Raw genomic sequence first — 19,831 nt, 5'->3', positions numbered from 1 at the left:
CCCTGGTGGGTGCTGCACCGCAGACCAGGTGTGCTTTCAGAATGATGGGGAAGCTTTGAAAATCCTCCCAGTCGTTACAGGCAGCTGGAAACCTCGTAGCAACTTTGTGTCCAACAGGGCTTCCTGGGGCTGGTTGGTATTTGCACTGGGGTCTGGCTGCTGTGCGTAGGGAGCGATTTCTGCTCGTCTGCGCGTTTGTGGTTGGTTGCGATTGGGGGCGCTGAGCAGAGATCTGCACAAGAGGGCAGAGGGCGGCGGCACGTGAGGTGGAGGATGATTCTGGATCTCGCATAATTGCAGTCGTGGGTCAAAGGGCCTGGGTAAGGGAGCACGGAGGGGTCTGCTCAGAGATTCTGGAGCCGTGCAGAGAATACATTTAGGAAAAGGGCACCTTTCCTCTCTTGCTTGGTTGCTCCTGATGCTTGTCTGCCCTGCGCTGCCAGGATAGCACAGGGTGGCCTCCTCCAGGAAGCCTTCCTGGGTGCTCCCAGGAGCCCCCCCCCCCCCTCACCCAGCACGCGGCTCTCAGCGTGAAATTACGCAGCTGTGTGTCTGCCTCGCACCCAGGACTGAGCCCGTCAGAGGCAGGAGGGGGTGCTTTCGCCTCTGTCCATGTTCCAGCACAACTGCCGACTCAGAATGAGAGCTCTGTTCTTGGGGTGCTTGCCTGGTGCTGGGAGCAGAGCCCCCATTTTCTCCGGGCCACCCCTGGGTGGAAGGAGTGACCCCAGTAGCCCCTTCGCTTAGCTGGGGCACAGGTGGAGACCCTGCGTGACGTCGTGACTGAGCCAGAGCTAGCACCAGGCCCCTGTGAGCACACGCCGCCCCCTCCTGGATCAAGGGAGGGAGGGTGATGGAGATGCCGCCGCCTCTGCTCGGTGGCGCCCCCGTGCGGCAGCGCAGGGCGTGGCAGATCGAGCAGGTAGCGCCCCCCCCCCGCCCCCCCGCCCCCGCTCCGTGCCTTCTTCCTCCAGAACCGCGCGCCCGGTGCAGACTCCGTGTGGGAGGGTCAGGTGACCAGGCTCTGTGGCACCCTCCCTTTTCGGCTCTGACATCACCCCCTCCTCCTGGGTGTCCTCTTGTCAGCTCTGCTGCTCGGGCCGAGTGGCCCCCCGCCTGGACCACGGTGCCCGTCGTTCACTCACGGCAGGTACCCCGAGAGCGGCTGACCGGGGAGCAGCCAGCCCTCCGCCCGGCGGGGGAGGGGGGTGGCCAGGGCAGGCTTGTTCCGGACGGTGGCGCTGGAGCTGGCTCCGGAAGACCGTGGGGAGTAAATCCGGGAAAGAGGGGGAAGGCGGCGCTGTCGCCTCGGGGCGTGGCGTGTGCAAAGGCCCTGCGGTGGGAGGGACCGTGCAGCCAGAGCTGGAGAGGTGGGAGGGGCGGCCACGGCAGGGAACCCCGTCTTTGTGCCGGGAGCCGACAGTAGCCATAGGGGGTGTCAGCAAGGGCCAGAGTGGCCAGACCGGGCTTCCATGGGGGGGATGAACGGGAGGGAGACAGTGGGTGCGGGGAGACCGGGGAGGCCCTGAGAATGGCCAGCCGCCGCGGCCGCCGCCAGAGGACGCACAGACCTTCAGGAGGCGACAGCGGGGCCTGGGGCCTGGGTTCGGGAGGCGGCACAGAGTCGGGACAGGTGCCAAGTGCCCGAGTGAGGTCACCAGCTGGAGACCAGAGGGGGCTGTGAGGGGACAGGGGTCCGGGGTGGGGGGAGTGTGGGGAGCGGCACCGGGCTGGGTGGGCCCTGTGAGGCGGGCGGGAGGGGGGGCAGGGGGCCCCTGGAAACCAGGGGAGGATGCTCCAGATGGGGCCGTGGGGGCCGCACCCGCAGAGAGGGAGGGGGCGGAGGAGGGGCTGTTGCCTGGACGAGAAGTGCAGTAGCTCGCCTGCGGAGAGGTGGGGCCAGGTCTGAGGACGGGGCTGCAGGGAGGGCGGGGTGGGGGGGTGAGGAGGCCGAGGGGCACAGATGCCCCCTCCCCCCCCTCGCTGCTCTGAGCTGGTGCGTCATTGGGGCAGGGGAGGGGTGGGCCTTGGTAGGTTTGCATTTATGACTCACGCCTTCCAGCCTGAGCTGTCCTTAACTCAGAGGCAGGCGTGAGGCAGTGGCTTTAAAATGCACAAGTGTGTTGCACGCTACAGGGGCCGTGCAGCTGCCAGTGCCACACGCCCCCACACTCGGGACCTTTACGACAGGCCGGGTCAGCGGGACTCTCAGGATGTTTGTACTGGACGCTGGCGTCTCCCAGAAGGGCAGTGCCTCCTTGCTGGCCACAGCAGCCTTTGCTTGCAGAGTCTTGAGGACCTGGTGTTCCCTGGTGGGACGGGGGAGGTGGTGGCTCTCGGGGGCTTCACGAACCCGCCACGCTTCAGGAGGAAGTACGGACGCCTCGTCCACGGGAAGCTGGTGGTCACGGTATGAGGTCCAGCCGCCCAGCACAGTGACTGTCCAAAGGGCAGTGGGTTACTTTAAGAAAAGCATTTTTTTCCTTGAATATTTTTAAATGCTTAGTTGGTTTAAAAAAAAAAAACCACCCAACCGCAGTCACACTCAGACTTTTGGGAACGCCACGGAGCAGCTTAATTAAGATCCTGTTTATCAGCACCATAAAATTCTCCAGAAAGTTCGAGGCAGAGAGTTCAGATCGACCTCAGGGTGTTTATCGGACACGATGTCTTTGGGCGTAACCGTGGGTCGGCGTCAGAGCCTCCGCCCGGCTTCTGGGGGTGGGGGGTGGGGGGTGGGCGGAGGGTAGAACCACGCCCGCCCGCCCGCCCACCCGTGTGCCCTGGGCACCCGCTGCCCACGCCCCCTCTTCCTCCTCCGAAGACACCCCGGCGGCCTGTGGCGTCCCTCCTGCCCCGGTGCGAGCTGAGCTGAGAGAGGCCAGAGCAGTGAAAGTCACTCCCAAGGACGATGGCCGGACCCAGGGAGGCCGTTCAGGGACTGGCTGCGTCCTTTCCTGGCCCCGGGCCAGGGCGCCCAGGTGCAGGGGCCACCCCCCCCCCTCAGGGCGGGGAGGGGGAGCTCGGAGGCCGTGCGGTGGTGGCCCCAGGGCTGCCTGCGTTAGCGTGGCCTCCACGGCCTCCCTCTGTGTCTGGCTGGTGAGAGACAACAGGCCACACGGCGGCCCACAGCAGCGGCGCTTCGGCCAACACCCGACCGGCTGTCTTACTCCTTCAACGGGTGTCGCTGCCCTGGCTGTGGGGCTGCCGTCCCGGCTCGCGCTGCAGCCTGGGGCCGCTTTTGCGTCCCCCTGGACCCCACTCTCCTCATCACGAATGTAGGGGCCGTGAGGGCTCTGTGCTCAGAATTCCAAGTGCAAATTCAGGGTGGGGAGCGGCCTTTCTGCTGGAAGGCACATGCCCAGGGTGAGGGCGGAGCACCCGCGGGTGTTGCCTCGGGGACCAACGCGTGACTCTCGGTGGGTTTGCCAGTCGGGGTTACCGGGTTGCTGCCAGGCTGGTTCCCTGAGGTGCCTGGATTCCTGGACTCCTCACCTACCCCCAGGTGCCCGGGACACAGGGGTCCGTCGCCAAAGCTGCTAGGCTCTGCTAACGCTTTCCAACCACCTGACGTAGGTGCGGTGTGCCGCCTGGGAGACCCCTGGCCGGAGCAGAGGGGGGCAGCGCCTAGACGGGAAGGGTCCCCCCACCCCCTGAGTCACCTGAGTGACGACAGTCGGGGCCCCGGGGCCTTGGGCTCCCCTTCTCCGGGCGGTGCTGCTGGTGCCGTCGGCCCCCCCACCCCGTCCTGTTCCTCTGGGACTGACACAAGCTCTCGTCTCTGCTGACTTCCAGAAATGGCCTCGGACATCCCCGGCTCGGTGTCGCTGCCCGTGGCGCCCATGGCGGCCTCCGGACAGGTGCGGATGGCGGGGGCCATGCCCGCCCGCGGAGGAAAGCGGCGTTCCGGGTAAGCAGCCTCGGCGTTTCCTGGAATTGGGCTGAATGCATGAGGAGCAACACCCTTGACCTTCTAGGAAAATACTGTCCCTCCCTGCCTGCGCTGGCCAGTAACACCCAGCGGTTTGCACCCTGTTCCGTGTTCTCGAGGTCGCCAACCGTGCACACGATCGGCTTCTAAGTGTTTTGGGCTCCAGCCCCCTGCTGGGTGCTCCTGCGGGTTTCTCCTCGTGGGGAGCACGAGGCCCGTGACCCTGGGCCCCGCTCAGGCCCTGTCTCCGAGGGAGGGGCTGCCCCCACCCGTCCAGCCCCTGAGCCCCAGCCGAGTCAGCCACAAGAACCCCCTGGTGCCCGCTGCCCTCGCCTCGGGCTGCCGGTCGTGGCTGGGCGGTGTGCGGGCACCGTCCCTTTCAGCACATGGGCACCCACAGCGGGGTGGCTCGCAGGGTGCACTGCTCTGCGGGTGATACTGGCAGTGCAGGGGGTCCCCGCAGGGCCAGGAGCTGACGGAGCCCAGGGCGCGTCCGCCCGAGCGTGTCCTGTCTCAGACTCCACGTCGGACAGGAGGCCCCCCGGGGAAGACGCAGCCCAGGTCCGTCTGCAGGCTCTGCAGACGGCCCAGCCCCTCCCCCTCACCGAGTCAGTTTTATTTTCAACGAAATGTTTGGGGCACAGTGTTTCCTTTGAAGTGGGATCGGTTTGTCCTATGAATGCCGTTTCTGATAGCACAGCCCCCCACCCCCGCTGTGACAGCAGAAGACACTCGTGGGGTCCGAGGCCTGCTGGGCGGGTGCTGGGGGGGAGGGGTGCTACGTGTGGAGACGGGAACAGAGTGGGTTTGGAGGGAAAAGCACGTTCAGGTTCCGCATCACAGTTCGGGCTGTAAAACAGCATGTTGCCCGCCCGTGCGGCCCTCAGAGGCGGGCCCGAGGCTTCCATGGTCCCTGGAGGGCAGACGGGGCTGAGAAGGTGAGCGCTGGGGCCCCCGCCTCAGGGTGCTGCAGCCGCCCAGCCCCCACCCTCCTGGTCTCTGCGATGGGGTGGCAGAGGGTGGTCGTGTCCACAGGGCCACGCTTGGGGCTGCGGAGGTCTCCGGGGAGCTGGGCAGTGTTAGGAGATGGTGCCCCCCCCGGGCCAGCCTGGGGGGGCGGAGGCCGCAGGCCCTTCCCGCTGCCTGGGGGTCCAGCGCTGGGCTTCCGAGGAAAACTATTTCTGAACCGTCTGCAACCCATTAGACCCGCGCCCCCCCCCCCCAGGGCTGCAGGGCTGTGGTGAGATGAAAGGCACCGTGCTGTGAGCCGAGGCCTCACTTGGCTGCTCGGGTGCACTCGGGCCCTGGCCCTGGCAGCGGGGGGGCCCCGCCCGGCCCCCCTCGGGAGGAAGCACGTTTGCTGGCACCCGTGTCTTGGCCCAGCCTCTTCGGAGGTCATGAGCGAATTCCATTTGGTGACTCACGTTCGATGAAGCATTACCGTTACACAGTCCCCGCGAGGGGGACTCACACCCCTCGCCGTCCACGAGCGGCAGGCGTGGAGGAAGGGCCGTCAGCGGCAGGAGAGGGAGGCGACGGGCGTTCTTCGAGGCCCGGGTTTCAGGGACGCTTTCTCCTTCCACTCGGTGTCCCCCGTTCTTCCCCGTGGATTTGGCACCGCCGAGAGGTCCTCTCTTGGTTTCCCTCCTCGTCACCCAGATGCTTTGGTGTCATCGGGGCGATAAAAGGCGTGAAGCGAAGGGTGATCAACTCAGAGTTTTCACAGCGGAAGACACGAGGGGAGCGTGAGCCCTGGCGGTCCTGCCTGCAGGGCTCCCTGAGACCCGCGGGCTGGCGGCGCGTGCCGCTCGGAAACTGCGTTTTTTCCGGCGCTGCCGTCAGCAGTGAGACCTGTGGGCCCCGGGGGTCACCTGAGCGTGCCCCGAGGCCTCTCCCGGGTCCACCCCGCGCCACGCGGTTCCAAGGACGAAACCTGAGGGCTGTCCGCGTGTGATCACGTGCGTGGGTGGGGAGGCCCCGTCTTGTGGCCCCTTATTTTGTGTGGACACACCCGGGCTCCCAGATCCTCAGAGGCCCCGAGAAACCCCAGGCACTGTCCCTGTCTCACGCCCTGGGCTCGACTGCGTGGCCACAGCCCACGCTCGGACCCCACAGGGGTCCCAGTGGAGTGTGGCTCTCACTTCCCTGCCTGTCTGCTCCGTGGCTGTCCGGGCAGAGGACAGAGCTGTCCTTACGGAAACGAGGGTGGCCACCTGCCCCGGTGGGCCCGGGACTCCCCCAGTTGGAGCACTGAAGTCCCGTACCCCGGGAATCCTCTCCAACCCGGAGCATTGGGGGTGGTTGGACGCCCTGAACCCCCCAGAAGGCCATGCGGGCCGAGGAGGGAGCGCTGGCTCGCCGCGCCCGGCGGGAGCCACACTCCGCTCAGCCGGAGCGAAAAGGCACCCGAAAGGCTCCCGTGCCTCCCGCGTCCTCTGCGGCTCGGCCCCACGCCCACCCAAACCCGCTGGAGCTTGGAAGACCCGAGAGGCTGTCTCTGAGGTGGTTTTGACCGTCCAGGATGCTCCTTCCCGGACCAGCACCAGGGGGCGGTGTGGCTCCGCGTCTGTGCGGATGCTCCTTCCCGGACCAGCACCAGGGGGCGGTGTGGCTCCGCGTCTGTGCGGATGCTCCTTCCCGGACCAACACCAGGGGGCGGTGTGGCTCCGCGTCTGTGCAGAACCCAGTGGCGTCTCCCCGAAGTTCACTTGCTGGAAACACGAGGTGGCGGCCGAGTCCCCGTGCAGAGCAGCGGCGGCTTTGCCTCACCGAGTCGCGCCTTCGGGACTCGCTGCAGCTGCCGGCCGGTGCGAGGACGCCCCCAGCCGCGCGGTCGGGGCGTGTCTGCCCCTCCCGGTGCGGGTCTGCGGTCCTCAGCCCTGCCTGCCTTTTCTGGTCCCTTTCCTCCTGCGCCCGCGTCTCTCCGCGCAGGGTTCTGCGGGGCCCTGACCGCCCTCTCTCCCGGGCGTCTCTCTCTCCCCTCTTCCGTCCCAGCAGCGGGGCGGCCCTCGCGGCGGAAGTCAGGGATCCGGCAGGCGCCCCCGAGCAGGCTGAGGCCCAGAACGGCGGCCGCACCACACGCAAACTAAACAAGGGCAAACCCGTGACACCATCTTCTTTAAATGTTTTCTAACCCTCACCTGAGGACGCGTCCACTGGTTTTTAGAGAGAGGGGAAGGGCGAGAGAAAGAGAAGTGTCCACGTGAGAAAGACACGTCAGTCGGCTGCCCCCCTTCTCCCCGCATGTGCCCCGGCCGGGGATCAAACCCGCAGCCTCTCAGTGTATGGGACGGCGCTCCAGCCGCCTGAGCCACCGGGCTGCGGGGGGGGGGGGGGGGGGGGGGCGGTTCTCATGATCCCATTTTAAAGAAGGAAATGCTCCTTTGCCCTATCTAATCCCGGGCCCTGTGTCCCCCAGCTATCCTGAAGCGCAGAGAATACGGCCCCCTCTCGTGAGGCAGGGGCTTGGACAGAGCGGCTCTCCCTGGGCAGGGCAGCTGGGCCCTTTCCTGGCCCCCTGGGTGGCCTGTGCCTCTTCCAAGTCACCAGGACCCATGGAGCCTCACTCTTGGGACCAGGGGTGGGGACCAGGCCCCTGGGAGGCCAGCGGCTCCAGCGTCTGCGGCTGTGGTCTCTCCACACGCTCCTCTAGGGGCCGTGCTGACGAGGACCTTCCCGGTCCTGGCCGCCCCTCTGCTCCGGCTTCCTGGGAACAGCACCTCACCTGGCCCCTCGGCTGCCCGGAGAGCAGGACGGGCAGGTGGAGGCTCTGAGACATTCCTTCCCAAGGACCCCGCCCCCACCCCTAGGTGTCCCGGGAGCCGAGCCGTCCGCACCAGCTCCCCCGTGGTTGCTGAGGGCCCTTCAGGCTAATTAAGCCCCTGACCTCCTCAGCGGTGACCCCGCGGGTTCCAGAGAGGACTGGATTCTTGAGGAGAGTTGGAGATGTTATTTAAACAAATATCTATCAAGACGTTCTGTTTTATGTTTATACTGAGAGGCCCAGCAACGTGGGGACGCGAGTGTTTATTCAGGGAGTTTGAACCAGCAGACGGCCACGTCGAGTGGCTGAGGCTCCCCACGGCCACGTCCCCCCCATGTCCACACTCTGGGGCCCGGAACCCACAGCAGGGTGGCCCCGAGTGTCCTCTCCGAGGGGGCTCCCCAGGGCCAGCGGGGTTCCCGCGGAGCACCGGCCGTGGGGGGTCTTCCTCAGAATCCCTCCATTGCCCCAAAAACTTACCGTTTTCATCCCCCCCCCCCCGAGCTTTTTCACTGCGTTGACGTGTCACAAAATGAAATAAGAAAGGAAGGCGCACGGCAGAGGAAGTGGTGCGGGGGGGGGGGGAGCGGTGTCCCCACGATGGGGGGAAGGGAGGGTCCTGCAGCAGCGGACACCTGCAGCCGACCGTCGGCACTGCCTGCACGAAGGCCCCAAAGGCCTGTCCTCTGGCCTTTTCCTGTCCTGACCCTGTGTGGTGACCGTGGGGATACCGGTTCCTGCTCTGTCTGGGGCTGGGCCGGGCGGACAGCCGTCGGACCGAGTACAGTCCCCGTGCCCCCCACCCTCCCCGTGCCCGCTGCTCCTGTGCCCGGTGCAGTCTTCTCCCTGGGATGATGCTCACCTGTGTCCTTGACTTTGCAGAATTGACTTCGACGACGAAGACGGAGAAGGTCCCAGCAAATTCTCAAGGTGAGTTCGCTTCACGTTCCTCAGACCTAAAGGCGCCCGTGGCCACCCCTCCCCCGACCGGGTGGCACTCGGGGTTCAGTGCCCCTGGTCACCGACAGCACCTTCGGCCCCCACGCCTTCGGGGCCCGGTGACGGGGGACCGGCCCAGCCCGGGTCGTCGGCGGTTACAGAACAGTCACTGCCCGTGTCGGTGGGTTTCTTCATAGAAGACAGACCTAGGGTTCAAGTGCAGGTAGCCAGGGGAGAGAAGGCCTCTTTTGCTGCCACAGAAAAGGAGGAGAAATGTAAGAAACCCGGGTGGCCCCACTCTGCTCCGGGTGCGGAGCCTGAAGCTGGACCCTGGGTTCCTAGAAGGTGTGTGGCTCTGGGACCCAGCACCGTGGCTGCCACCTGAGTTCGGGGGACTGGCCCGCAGACGGTGGGGGGGGCTGGCTGGCAGGCGCCGGCAGCGGCCCATGAGCCTCGTGTAGGAAGGTGACGGTGGGCCGGGCCCCATGGCGGCTCGCCCTTCTTTTGGACACTTTCTCTGGCTCTGAGAGTCCTAGCGGGAAGTCCGGCAGGGCTGCGGGAGGGCTCAGAGCGTCCCCATCGGTCTCAGCAAAGGGCCCCTCCGGACTCACATCCCCCGTGGCAGGGCTGCCTGGACATTCGTCCCCACCTGTCACCCACACGGTTCTCGCTCTCGGCTGTGGGAGAATACAGACACAGGTCCCAGTGGACCCACAGGCGCCTTCCTCCAGCCGCCACACCCACGGGCCAGGTTGACAGCCTCGGTCGTTTCTTAAACGTTCTTAGAGGAACGGTGTCCAGGGGGAGCCCTGGGCCCGCTGGCACCCCCAGCTGGCCCGTCCTCTGGCGGCCATCTTTGCCATCAGTGTGGATGCAGCTTGTACTCCCTGGAGCTGGGCGGAGCGTGCACCCTGGCAGTCCCAGCGCCTCCCGGGGCCTCCCACCCACGGCCGACGTCCTGTCCCTGGACACACCGGGCCCCTGAGGCTGTTCCCTCCCCCTCCTGCTGCGGCAGCTCCAGGCCAGGGGGCGGGGGGGTGGCGGAGGCCGGCCGGCATGTGACCTCTGACGACCCTCGCGCTGCTGATCAGAACAGGACGTGAATGTGACAGCATCTGTGTGCACGGCTTGTCCCCAGGTGCCGGCAGGGCCCGCCGTGTCCCGGGCAGGGCGCTGGGACGGGGCGCTGCTTTGTCCCCGAGAGGGAGCGACCTCGAGAAGGAGGGTGCCCGCCTCCCGTCCCCACGGCCCTCGGCCCCCACAGCCCCCTTTCCCGGGGCAGCAGCACCCTCAGGTGTCGGGGTCGGAACTGTCCTCACGTGAATGCACCGCTCCTGGGGTCTCAGAAAGGGGCAGGGACGAGAGGGGTCAGTTTGTGTGACGGGGAAGGTCCGTGTCCATGACAGAAACCCCTGGCAGGGCAACCAGGGAGCCCTGGGGTCAGGCCCGTCAACTCTCTGAGGACCCACCATCAGGGATGAGGCCCCACCATCAGGGATGAGGCCCCGGCCTCGGTCTCCCCCCACACACGTTAGAGATAAGAGGGGAAGAGAGGCTTCCCGTCGTGGAGTCTGTGTCCCGTCAGGTAGCCGACCGCCCGCCTGTCAGGGGGCGCTCGGAGCTGTTCCGAGTTGGGGGGCGTGCCTGAGGCTGCCCCCCACCCCCCCGTGGGCTTTGCCAGTGGCTGTGGCTGCTGTCCGGGGGAGGGGTGTCAGTTCTCGGTGCTTGTCACAAAGTCCCCGGACTCCTGGGGGACGATTCCAGGACTTCGGGAGACGAGACAGAGGCACCCGCAGAAGCCCACACCCCGCCCCCAGCCCAGAGGCCGGAGCCCCCTCGGGTGCCGGGGAGCCAGGCTGCCCAGGGTGCACCCCGAGCGCCCAGCCGTCAGAGGCGGGCGGTCCTGCTCCCCGGTCACCGGCGGTCACCGCCATGCCGCCTCGTCCCGGAGCTCTAGCTCCCGCCTGACGCTTCTCTTTGTCCCCCCCTCCCCCCGGCCCCTGCCCGCCTGCTCCCGGGAAGAGAGAACCACAGTGAGATCGAGCGGCGCCGGCGGAACAAGATGACCCAGTACATCACCGAGCTGTCGGACATGGTGCCCACCTGCAGCGCGCTGGCCCGCAAGCCGGACAAGCTGACCATCCTGCGCATGGCCGTGTCGCACATGAAGTCCATGCGGGGCACCGGCAACAAGTCCACGGACGGCGCCTACAAGCCCTCCTTCCTCACCGAGCAGGTGCGGCCGGGCCTCAACGCCGCCGTGTGGGGGAGGGGGCTCGGGCTGGGGGGGGCACACGGCCGGGATGCTCTGTTGTCGCCCTGCACCAGGAGCCCCTCTCCCGGGGGTGTCGCCTGGCCTCTGCGCCCCATGGGGTCCTGTCTCCCGTGCAGTGAACTTGGGGTCCCTCGAACGCCGGTCGGCATCCCAGTGAGGTGCCCCCCATGTGGACCCAGGGAGAAGCCAGCCAGCCTCGCGCCGCTCTGAGGGCCGGGCGGGGGGTGGCCGTGCCGGGGGGTGGGGTGTTGGAGGCAGCCCCACCGCTCCAGTGGCGGCAGGGGTCGCTGTGGCTGGCCCTTGGCGGGCCTTTCTCCAATACCCCTGGTTGGAGGAGAGCTTTCCATGTGCCGGGCCCTTCACCCCTCACCCCTCACCCCTCACTGGGGCCCCAGGAAGCAGCCGCTGTCCCTCATCCTCGTTTCGCTTGGGCTGTGGCCAGAGTTGAGGAGCGGAGGTGGCCTGGGTCCCCCGGGGGCACGTCCCTCGGGAGAGGCAGCGTGGGCGGCTGGGAAGGAGCCCCCGAGTGTGTGTGGAAGGACGGGCCCTGAGGGGTGGGGCCCGAGGAGGACCGTGAGGGGGAGCGTGGGGCGGGAGTGGGGGCGGCGTGTGCATGGGGGCGGGCAGTGCACTCGGCAGCTGCCTGGGATCTGTTCACCGCCCGGGGGTGAGGGTCCGAGCGAGCAGGCGGGACGTGGAGACGCGTGCCCCCCACCCCCCTCCCGCCGAGCTTCTCGCTCAGTGACCGGGTGCGTTTTTCACGAACAACGGCCTCGTTGGCCGAGCACGTCCCGTGTCCCTGACGCACAAGATCTCGCCTAACCTCACCAACGCTCCCTGCGGGGGGGGGGGGGGGGGGAGAGTGTAGGCACAACCTGAGGAGGTGAAGGCAGGCCCCCTCCCCCACCACAGCTGCACGGGGATGAGCCCAGAGCCGGGCGTCTCTTCCTCCCAAGTCCGAGCCGTCTGCCTCGCCGTCGGCTCCACCGAGAACGCAGGCCAGGCCGGTTCCGGCATCCGGGCACAGGACCCCCGTGGTGGGCGGCGTGCTCCTGGGAGGGAGAAGCCGGGCGGGCGCGGGGCTCTGCCCCCGAAGCCGTTCCCACGGTCCAGCCAACGGGGCGGCACCGAAGACATGAGGTCACCGGCCGCCACCACCGCCTCCGCTCCCACACGCCTCCGCCACGTCCCCAGCCCTTCCTGTGGGGCGGGGCTGCCCGGCGCTGGGAACAGACGCGCTGACCTGACCAGGGCCTCCGCTCGGAGATACCGAGTCAGCGTCTCCGGGGGGGGGGGGGGGGGGGGGGGGGGGGGGGGGCGGCGCGCAGGGAGCAGAAGTGCAGAGCAAGGGGGACGGCCGGGGAAACGAGCCCGTCCTCGGAAGCCCACTTCCGCCCCCGTTTCCGGGGGGTGTGGGGTGCCAGAATTCTGGCCCAGTCCCAGGCTCCGTGACCCTCACACAGCACCCCCCCCCCCCCCCCCCCCCCCGCCACCCTCCGGCTCCACTCACCGGCCGGGTCCGTGGTTTCCGATCGTCGGGAAGGACGAAGGGCCGGGCCTGGTGCAGCGGGCCCTTCCCCCGTGTGGCAGAGGCCTGCACACGCGTGTGCACGCACACACACATACACACACACACATATGCACGGTGACCCCAGAGCAGAGGGCTCCCACCTCGGGCGTCTGCTAGCCCCGGCTCAGGAGGACGGCCAAGCTGTGTCGTCGGGGACCCCAGCAGGTGCTGGGTGGGGGGAGGCGCACCTGGGGGCTCGCTCGCGTGTGGCAGAGTTGGCTCCCGACCCCGGCGGCGCGGAGACCACGTCAGAGGCGGCCGAGGGCTCCTGGGCGTGCCGTGGGGGTGACTCGCTGGGCAGCGGCGCCTGAGCCGCCTTCAGTGCTTCCCGCTCACCAACCGACGCAGCCCCTTCCACGCGCCTCTCGGGCCGGCGGTGCGGCCTCCTGCTGCCCCTCCCCTGACCCCACGCAGCTTCCCTCCTGCCTCTGCCACCAGCCCTGAGCCCGGGCAGCCGGCACGGCTCCAGGGCTGGGGCACAGACCCCCGTCCTCGCCGCGAGGCGACGTGGATGGTGCCACACGCCCTGCCACCCCCTGGGGTCACGCTGAGAGTCTGCTGAGGTGTCGGCTCTCAAACTGTTCTGGAAGTTTGACAGGCAGGTAGACGTAAGGTGATGCTCTTACGCCCGGCGCCAGCGCTCTGCTCAGGAAGTCCAGGAGGCGAGGGGACAGGGTGCCCCGGCTGCAAGCGAGGCCCGCGGTGGGCGGGGAGTCACGCAGTCCCCTCTCCGTGGGTCCTCTCACTTTCCCGTTCTCTTTCCCTCCCCCCTTCCTCCTTCTCCTCCAGCCACACAGCTGCCGTTGGGGTAGGTGGGCGAGACCATTTGCACCCGGGGTGGCCCAGCGCCTCTGGCCACCACTCCTTGTCCTCTCAGCCCCCTGATCGGGCCTCTCCTCTCCCCCCACGGGGTGGGGGGGGGTGGGGGGGCTAGTTAAGGCAGGGCTGGCAGTGTTGCCCGTAGCCACATCGTAGGGCTGGCACCAGCTCTGTGCCTTTCAAAAATGTCATTTTGCAATTAAAAAAAAAAAGAGATCAAACTCTCCAAAACCATGTGTGTATCAACACAGGTGTGGGAAGGAAAGGTGAAGGTTGCCAACAAGAAAACGGAACCGGCCGGGCCGGGTGGGCCGGTGCTTTCCCCCACCGACGGTCTTGTCTTTGCAGGAGCTGAAGCATCTCATCCTGGAGGCGGCCGACGGGTTCCTGTTTGTGGTGGCGGCCGAGACGGGGCGTGTGATCTACGTGTCCGACTCGGTCACCCCCGTGCTGAACCAGCCGCAGTCGGAGTGGTTCGGGAGCACCCTGTACGAGCAGGTGCACCCCGACGACGTGGAGAAGCTGAGGGAGCAGCTGTGCACCTCCGAGAACTCCATGACAGGTCAGTGCGGCTCCCGCTGGGGGCGCCGTTTGACCCTCGGGGCAGATTTCTTTCAGCAAACAGATCAGGAGGCTGCAGGGCAGAAGGAGCTGCCTCAAGGTGAGGGGATAGTTGACTTGGCTTCAGGGGATCTTATCACGTGAAAATTCATTTTTAATGGGATGCTTTCATGTCTCTGTATTTTACCTGCAATTAGAGATACTGCCACAAGGAGGCGCTGTTGACACAGTAGCTGGAACCACACGCTCTGTAATGAACGAGGTTTGCGCCTCACTAGTGGTGACCCCGCTCCGGGGCGTGTGCTGCCCAGGCCTCAGCTGCCTAAGATGAAGTTCCCTTTGGAGACATTTAAATGTCACTGACCGCAGTTCCGCTGTGACAACACGCATGTTATATGGAACCAATCTGCCGTGTACAGAACTGTGCGGCAGAGACCGCGGGGTTCTATCCACGGGGAGAAGCGGGTCGGGAACGCAGCACCCGCACGTCTGTGAGGGGCAGGAGGAAGCAGGCACTCTCGGGGGCCTGGTGAACGTGGGGGCACAGCGTCCATCAGCCTGCGTCACCCCCCCCACAGGCCCGCCCTGGGGTCCTGGGCGTGAGGGTTCCCCTGCACTGCGTGCACGGACGGGGGAGGGGCACAGCCCGCCCGGAACCCTGAGGGCGAGGCTGAGTCGGCTGCGGCCCGGCACGGCGGAGGGACCGCTGCGTCTGCACGTCCCTCACGGCGCTTTCCTCGGTGTCGTCGGCGTGAACGGCAGGAGGAGGGGAGACAGGGAAGGCGTGGGGACCGGGTGTGCGTGTCTCGTCCCTGAGCCTCCCAACGGGGGGCGGGGACGCAGCCGGCCCCGAGCACCACGTGGGTGTCCAGCGGCGTGGCCGAAACGGGTCCGGGAGACGTGCGTGCCCGCGGCTGCGTCCCGAAGCCCACGCGGGGGCTCTGCCGGCCAGAGCCCGGCATCTGCAGGGAGGTTAGGTCACCCGGCGCGGGCGGCCGTGCCCCGAGGCCTGTGTTCGCCCACAGGATGTGGCTCCCTGCCTCTCCGTCCGGGGCCCAGCTGGGGCGGATGGCCAGGTTGTGACGGTCAGGGACCGCCAGGCTCCGGCCAAGGGCTTAGCTCAGCGGCTCCCCAGGGCTGGGCAGGCACTTCCATCCGTGGGAAGCCTCCGTGCTTCTGGCTCGGATCCAGAAGGCAGTGCGGCCCATGTTTGGAGAGAGGTGTTGCCGGTGGCGTGGGCCCTGGACGGTGGCCGTGGCGGCGGAGCTGGTGCAGGGGGAGGAGGCCGGGAGCAGTGAGCCGCCGGACCTCTGAGCCCCCCTTGTGGCCGGGCCGCTCTCGTGGGAACAGGGTGGACCGGGGCAGCGGGCCCGTGGGCCTGGGGCAGCAAAGAGGACGGGGCCCTGGGAGCTGCGGGCCCGGGGCGGGGCCCTCTGGGCACGCTCAGCTGGTCCCGGCAGCAACCTCACTCGCCCACGGGCCTCGGGGCCCCGCTGCACTGAGAACAGGGCTTTGTGACCAGCCCGAGTGCAGTGGAAACCCATGGCGACACCTCGCACGGTGACAAGACACGATAAAAACCTACCCTAAACCCCCCGGGGATGACCGGAAGCCTCTGGCTGTGGGACGAGGGTCTCTGGAGCCCTCCTGTGCCCGGGCATGGGCCCTTGCAGCCCAGAAAGCGGTGGCGCGACTCGCCCCCCCGGTCGGGCACAAGCACAGCCGTCACCCCCCTCTCGGGACCACAGCCCCGAGCCTGAAGGCGGACGCCCCGGGGGTCCCCGGGGTCCTGTGGGAGCCAGCGGCCCTCCGAGGGTGGTCCTGGGCCGGCTTCGCGAACGCCACTTGACGGCTCGCTGCGGGGGCAAGCTCCCGGCTGCACCCCCGACCCACCGGGGCAGAGCTCCGGGGGCCCGGGGACCTGCGTGTGTGCCCGCCCGCCCTCTGGCTTGTTCTGGAGTTTGAGGACCAGGGGCTCCCGGAATCCTGTCCCCGGACCAAGGCCGCTGCAGCTCGGAGCGCGCCCGGCCCTTTGATCGCTGAGCTTAACTCTCCTCCTCACGGAGACGGGCCGGACGCGGTTCTGGGCGGTGCCGCGTCAGCTGTGGGGGGGAAGGCAGGCATGTGTCTGTCCTTGGGAGGGAGCCCTGGCGACGCTGGCAGATGTGCCCTGCAGGCCCGAGTCTGAGCAGCACCGCGCCCCGGGCCCGTCCCGGGCCCATCCCCCAGGACCTGCAGGGGAACTGCAGGCACCTGTCAGTTGGAGAGGCCCCCAAGCCAAGGATTTAGCTCGTTGTGATGGGGGGCGCCCTCTGTGCGGGGACTGGCTCCGAGGGGTGGCGTTGGCCCCAGGGCACTGCTGTCCGGCCTGCGTCTGCCCAGCTCAGGGTCTGCGTCCAGGCCGTCGCAGGGAGTGGGAGGGGGAGACTGTCTGCAGGCCGCTGCCCAGGGCACAGGCCGCCCGGTACGGGGGAGGCGCGGTGGCCCTTGGACCTCGGTTCGCAAGTCCGAGCATGGCTGCAGACTGGGCAGCCCCGGGCTCAGCAGGAGGCGTGCAGGGTCCCCGGGCAGCACCCTCCACGGCGGAGCAGGAGGACGGCGAGGACCGGGGTGCACCCCACACCGTCACCCGGTGGGGACCTGGCTAACACGGAAACCCGGGCTGGTGCCTGACGCCACGGGGGGCCGCCAGCGTGCACGTCAGGGAGGGAGCTGACCGTGGCCACCGTTGCGTCCCAGCCCACCCGAGGCAGCTGGGCCTCCCGCCTGACGCTTCGCTCAAGGGCCCGAGGACGAAGGCGTTTCCGGCTCAGCCGAGCGGCGGAGCCCTTCGGCCGAGAACGTCAGGCAGAGGACCAGTCCCGGGGGGGGGGGGGGGTCCTCGGACTGTGCAGCCCCCCTGTGGCATCAGGGCTGGAGAGCAGGGTCCACTTCCAAGTGCCCATCATGGCCGGGGGGGGAACTCCGTGGGAGCCGCCCGCGCCCGTCCAGCGCACGTGTGGGGTCTGTGGGAGCCGCCCGTGCTCCGACCCTGGGCCGGCGCCAGGGGCTGGGGTCCTGAGCGCGCCCGGCGGTCCGCTGCTCGCCATATTAGGTAGCAGGTCAACGTGGCAAACAAAAAAAAAAAGAGAGAAAGAAATATGAGTTTATCTGAGTCCACTACTATGACACTGTCGTTTGAGATGCAAACAAAGTGTTCAGTGGCCAGAAGAGCGTGTTCGCGTGCTTCAGGCCCCTGTGGAGGGGGCACTCGGGCACCCGGGGGTGGGGGGGGCATGCAGCGTGGGGCCGGCTGCCAGAGACAGCGGTGTGCGTGACGGAGCGACCTCACCGCCGGGGGCCGGGGATCGGGGGGCTGGCTGTTCTCCGCGTCTCCGCCCCGACTCTCCTGCTGGAAACCGCAGCCTCCGTCGCCCTGTTGTTCCAGGTGTTTCTCTGGCGCCCGGTCGGCTCTTGAGAAGTGTTTGGACGACGGGCCTTGCGGTGCTCCTCTGCGGCGTGCCCAGCGCGCTCCTGCGGCCACGCGTGGTTCCTGTTCTTCTCTCGTGTTTTACGTTGAAAGATGTTTCACGAATGTGCCCGGGTCTGCAGCCCCGGCGGCTGGGCCCGTTATCGCTGGGGCGTGCCAGCAGATAAAGGGGCCGGAGCGGTGTTCTCGCCCGCCTGGTGGGTGCCGGCAGGGGGGCCGGCCGGCTGCTCTGCAAGGAGAGGGGCTCCCAGCAGCTGTGAGTGTGTGAGTGTGTGTGTGTGTGTGTGCACTCACCCCCGCACCCGGGGGCAGAGGCACCCGGTGACAGTTACACTTTGTGACCTTGTCTACCTTGGGTCAATGACTTGACCTCCCCGAGGCCTCAGTTTCCCCCCCGTGTGAGTGCAGACAGCCCCATGCCCCCCCCCCCCCCCCCGCAGAGCTGCACTGAAGCCCGAGGTGACGTGGAACACCGTTCACAGTTACGTTTGGGAATTGTGAGGAGTTCATCCACTCTTCGGCAGTTGAAAGGTGGAGTTAAACATCGGTGCAGGTGGCGGGTTTGTCCACTGTTCACCTCGCGCCACCTTCTTTGTCTTCCCCCCCTCCAGGGTGTGTCTTGGGGTTTGGGTGCTGTCCCCAAGGGAAGGTTTGTGGTGACAGGGACCTGGCCAGCGTGGGCCTGGCCCTGCTGGGCTTCAGGGCGCTGGACTGGCTTCCAGAGCAGGACTGGGGTTGCCCACCGGGCCCACATTTCCCGAGGCTCCCTGCATGGCCGGGCCCTGCAGCCAGGGCAGGAACCCCGATCCTTTCTCGTCCCACCCCGGCCCCCCACGTGCGAGGGAGGGCGTGTCCCGTGAGGCCCAGAGCCGCAGCTGGCCGGGGGAGGACCCGCAGCCGCAGCGCGCCCGGGCTCCTCCAGGCCCGAGGGGCCGTGCCCAGCCGTGGCTGTGAGTGACGGGCGTTCCGTCCGTGCAGGCACTCTTCTGGGAGAGAAGTAGCTGGGGGCAGGCAGCCTCCTCCGTGGGGGGCTCACGGGGGCCGGGAGGCGGCCACAACAGTGCCTCCTCTGTTCTCAGAGTCTGTGCTCGACCGGGGGGACCCCCCCTGTGGGCTGGAGAGAGAGCCTCCCTCCCCCCCACCCCCAGACGAGGCCCTGGGTGTGTGTGTGTGACACGCTTCTCTGGCCACGCCAGACGTGGGTGAGCAGAGGGGGCCCCGCAGCCTCTGCCCAGTGGAGCCGCTGCTGAGTCAGGACCCGCGTGCGGCTGAGAAGCCGGGAGCAGGGCCCCCGGGCGGAGGACGGCCTTGCCCCAGAGTGGCGAGTCCGCGCTGACCGCGGGAGCCAGTGCTTCCCGTTAGTCCGTGTGCCCGGTGTCCGTCCCGTCCGAAGCGTCGCACCGGAGAACCCTGACTCCTGCTGCACCTCCACCACGTGGGCATGTCCACGTAGAAGAGCCACGGGAGTGTGTCTTGGACACACGGAGCAGCACCCTCGAAGACCTGTTGTCGGAGTTCTCATGTCCACGTCACATCCTTTGTTTGAAAGCGGGGACGTCGGAGCAGCTCGTTAAACACAGCAGCTTTGTCAGTGAGTTTGTGAAATCCCCTCCAGGTCTGGTGGCGCATGAAGCTTATGTGATTGGGAGTTGGCCCCCCCCCCTTTAAAAAATACGAAGTATAGAATCAATAGATGTGTAAGAGCCGAGTCCCTGAGAGACTGCCGTGCCCCTCGGCACGGTACTGGATCTTCAGAAGCTGCCGATGCTGTGCCGTCAGCATGTTCTCTGCGATCTACCAGGGGGCGGCCGAGCCCAGGGGTCCGGGTTTCTGAAAGCGACCCCCCCCCCCCGCCGTGACCCAGAGGGGGAGCAGGGCTGCCTCCCCGTGCAGTCCCCGCCTGCCCTGTTTAGCCCTCAGAGAAATTCCTGCAAGATCAAGAAGAAAAAGAAACAATGTTCAAGTTGTAATGAGTGAGCAACACAGTTGCTACACGCGCAGCTGCCCCTGCAGGGAATGCTTTCTGCAAGCCTCGCTTTCCTCATCTTTTGTCCTCACTCTGATGCCCGAGGGGTTGAGTTGGGCAAAGAGTCCTTTTCTCCCCCTGCGTCTATAAAAAGCAACTGTAACAAAAATAAACCGGTAGCGTTGTTTTTAGGCAGATACTAATTACTCAGAGTCACTTTAGAACATTTCCAAAGACCAGCGGACTCATCGCTTCCTGCCGCTGCGATCTGGGTTTCAGGAATATTCTCACATGACGGCCCTGTTTTGTAATGGTCCGGTTAAAAATAACTCAGTGGCAAAAACATCAGCACGATCAGGAAAATTAAAATAGTTTCCTTTAGTTTCACTTAAGAAAAAAAAAAGATAGAGAGACGCAGATCTTTCCAAAACGCCCTGACTCAGGCCAGGGGGCTCCGTGAGAGTGCGTGCGAGCGCCGGCCTTTCCTGTTTACGACTTTCTCGGCAGGAGCCGGCACCGCAGAGCACGCGCTCGGTTT

At 66.9% G+C, this 19,831-nt stretch overlaps 1 protein-coding gene across 1 annotated transcript in view; it reads left to right on the top strand.

The window, feature by feature from the left end:
• Positions 1–19,831, top strand: part of ARNT2 (aryl hydrocarbon receptor nuclear translocator 2) — a 65,804-nt gene that overhangs the window by 13,579 nt on the left and 32,394 nt on the right. The window contains exons 2-5 of the mRNA XM_036013557.1: positions 3,796–3,910; positions 8,577–8,624; positions 10,656–10,869; positions 13,646–13,859. Of these exons, the coding sequence (XP_035869450.1) occupies positions 3,796–3,910; positions 8,577–8,624; positions 10,656–10,869; positions 13,646–13,859 (591 nt within the window). The remainder of the gene's footprint in view (positions 1–3,795; positions 3,911–8,576; positions 8,625–10,655; positions 10,870–13,645; positions 13,860–19,831) is intronic.

This window comes from Phyllostomus discolor, chromosome 12, assembly GCF_004126475.2.
Source record: "Phyllostomus discolor isolate MPI-MPIP mPhyDis1 chromosome 12, mPhyDis1.pri.v3, whole genome shotgun sequence".
Taxonomy (NCBI): Eukaryota; Metazoa; Chordata; class Mammalia; order Chiroptera; family Phyllostomidae; genus Phyllostomus; species Phyllostomus discolor.
Note: the sequence above shows the minus strand (reverse complement) of the source record. Positions and strands in the feature narration are given on the sequence as shown.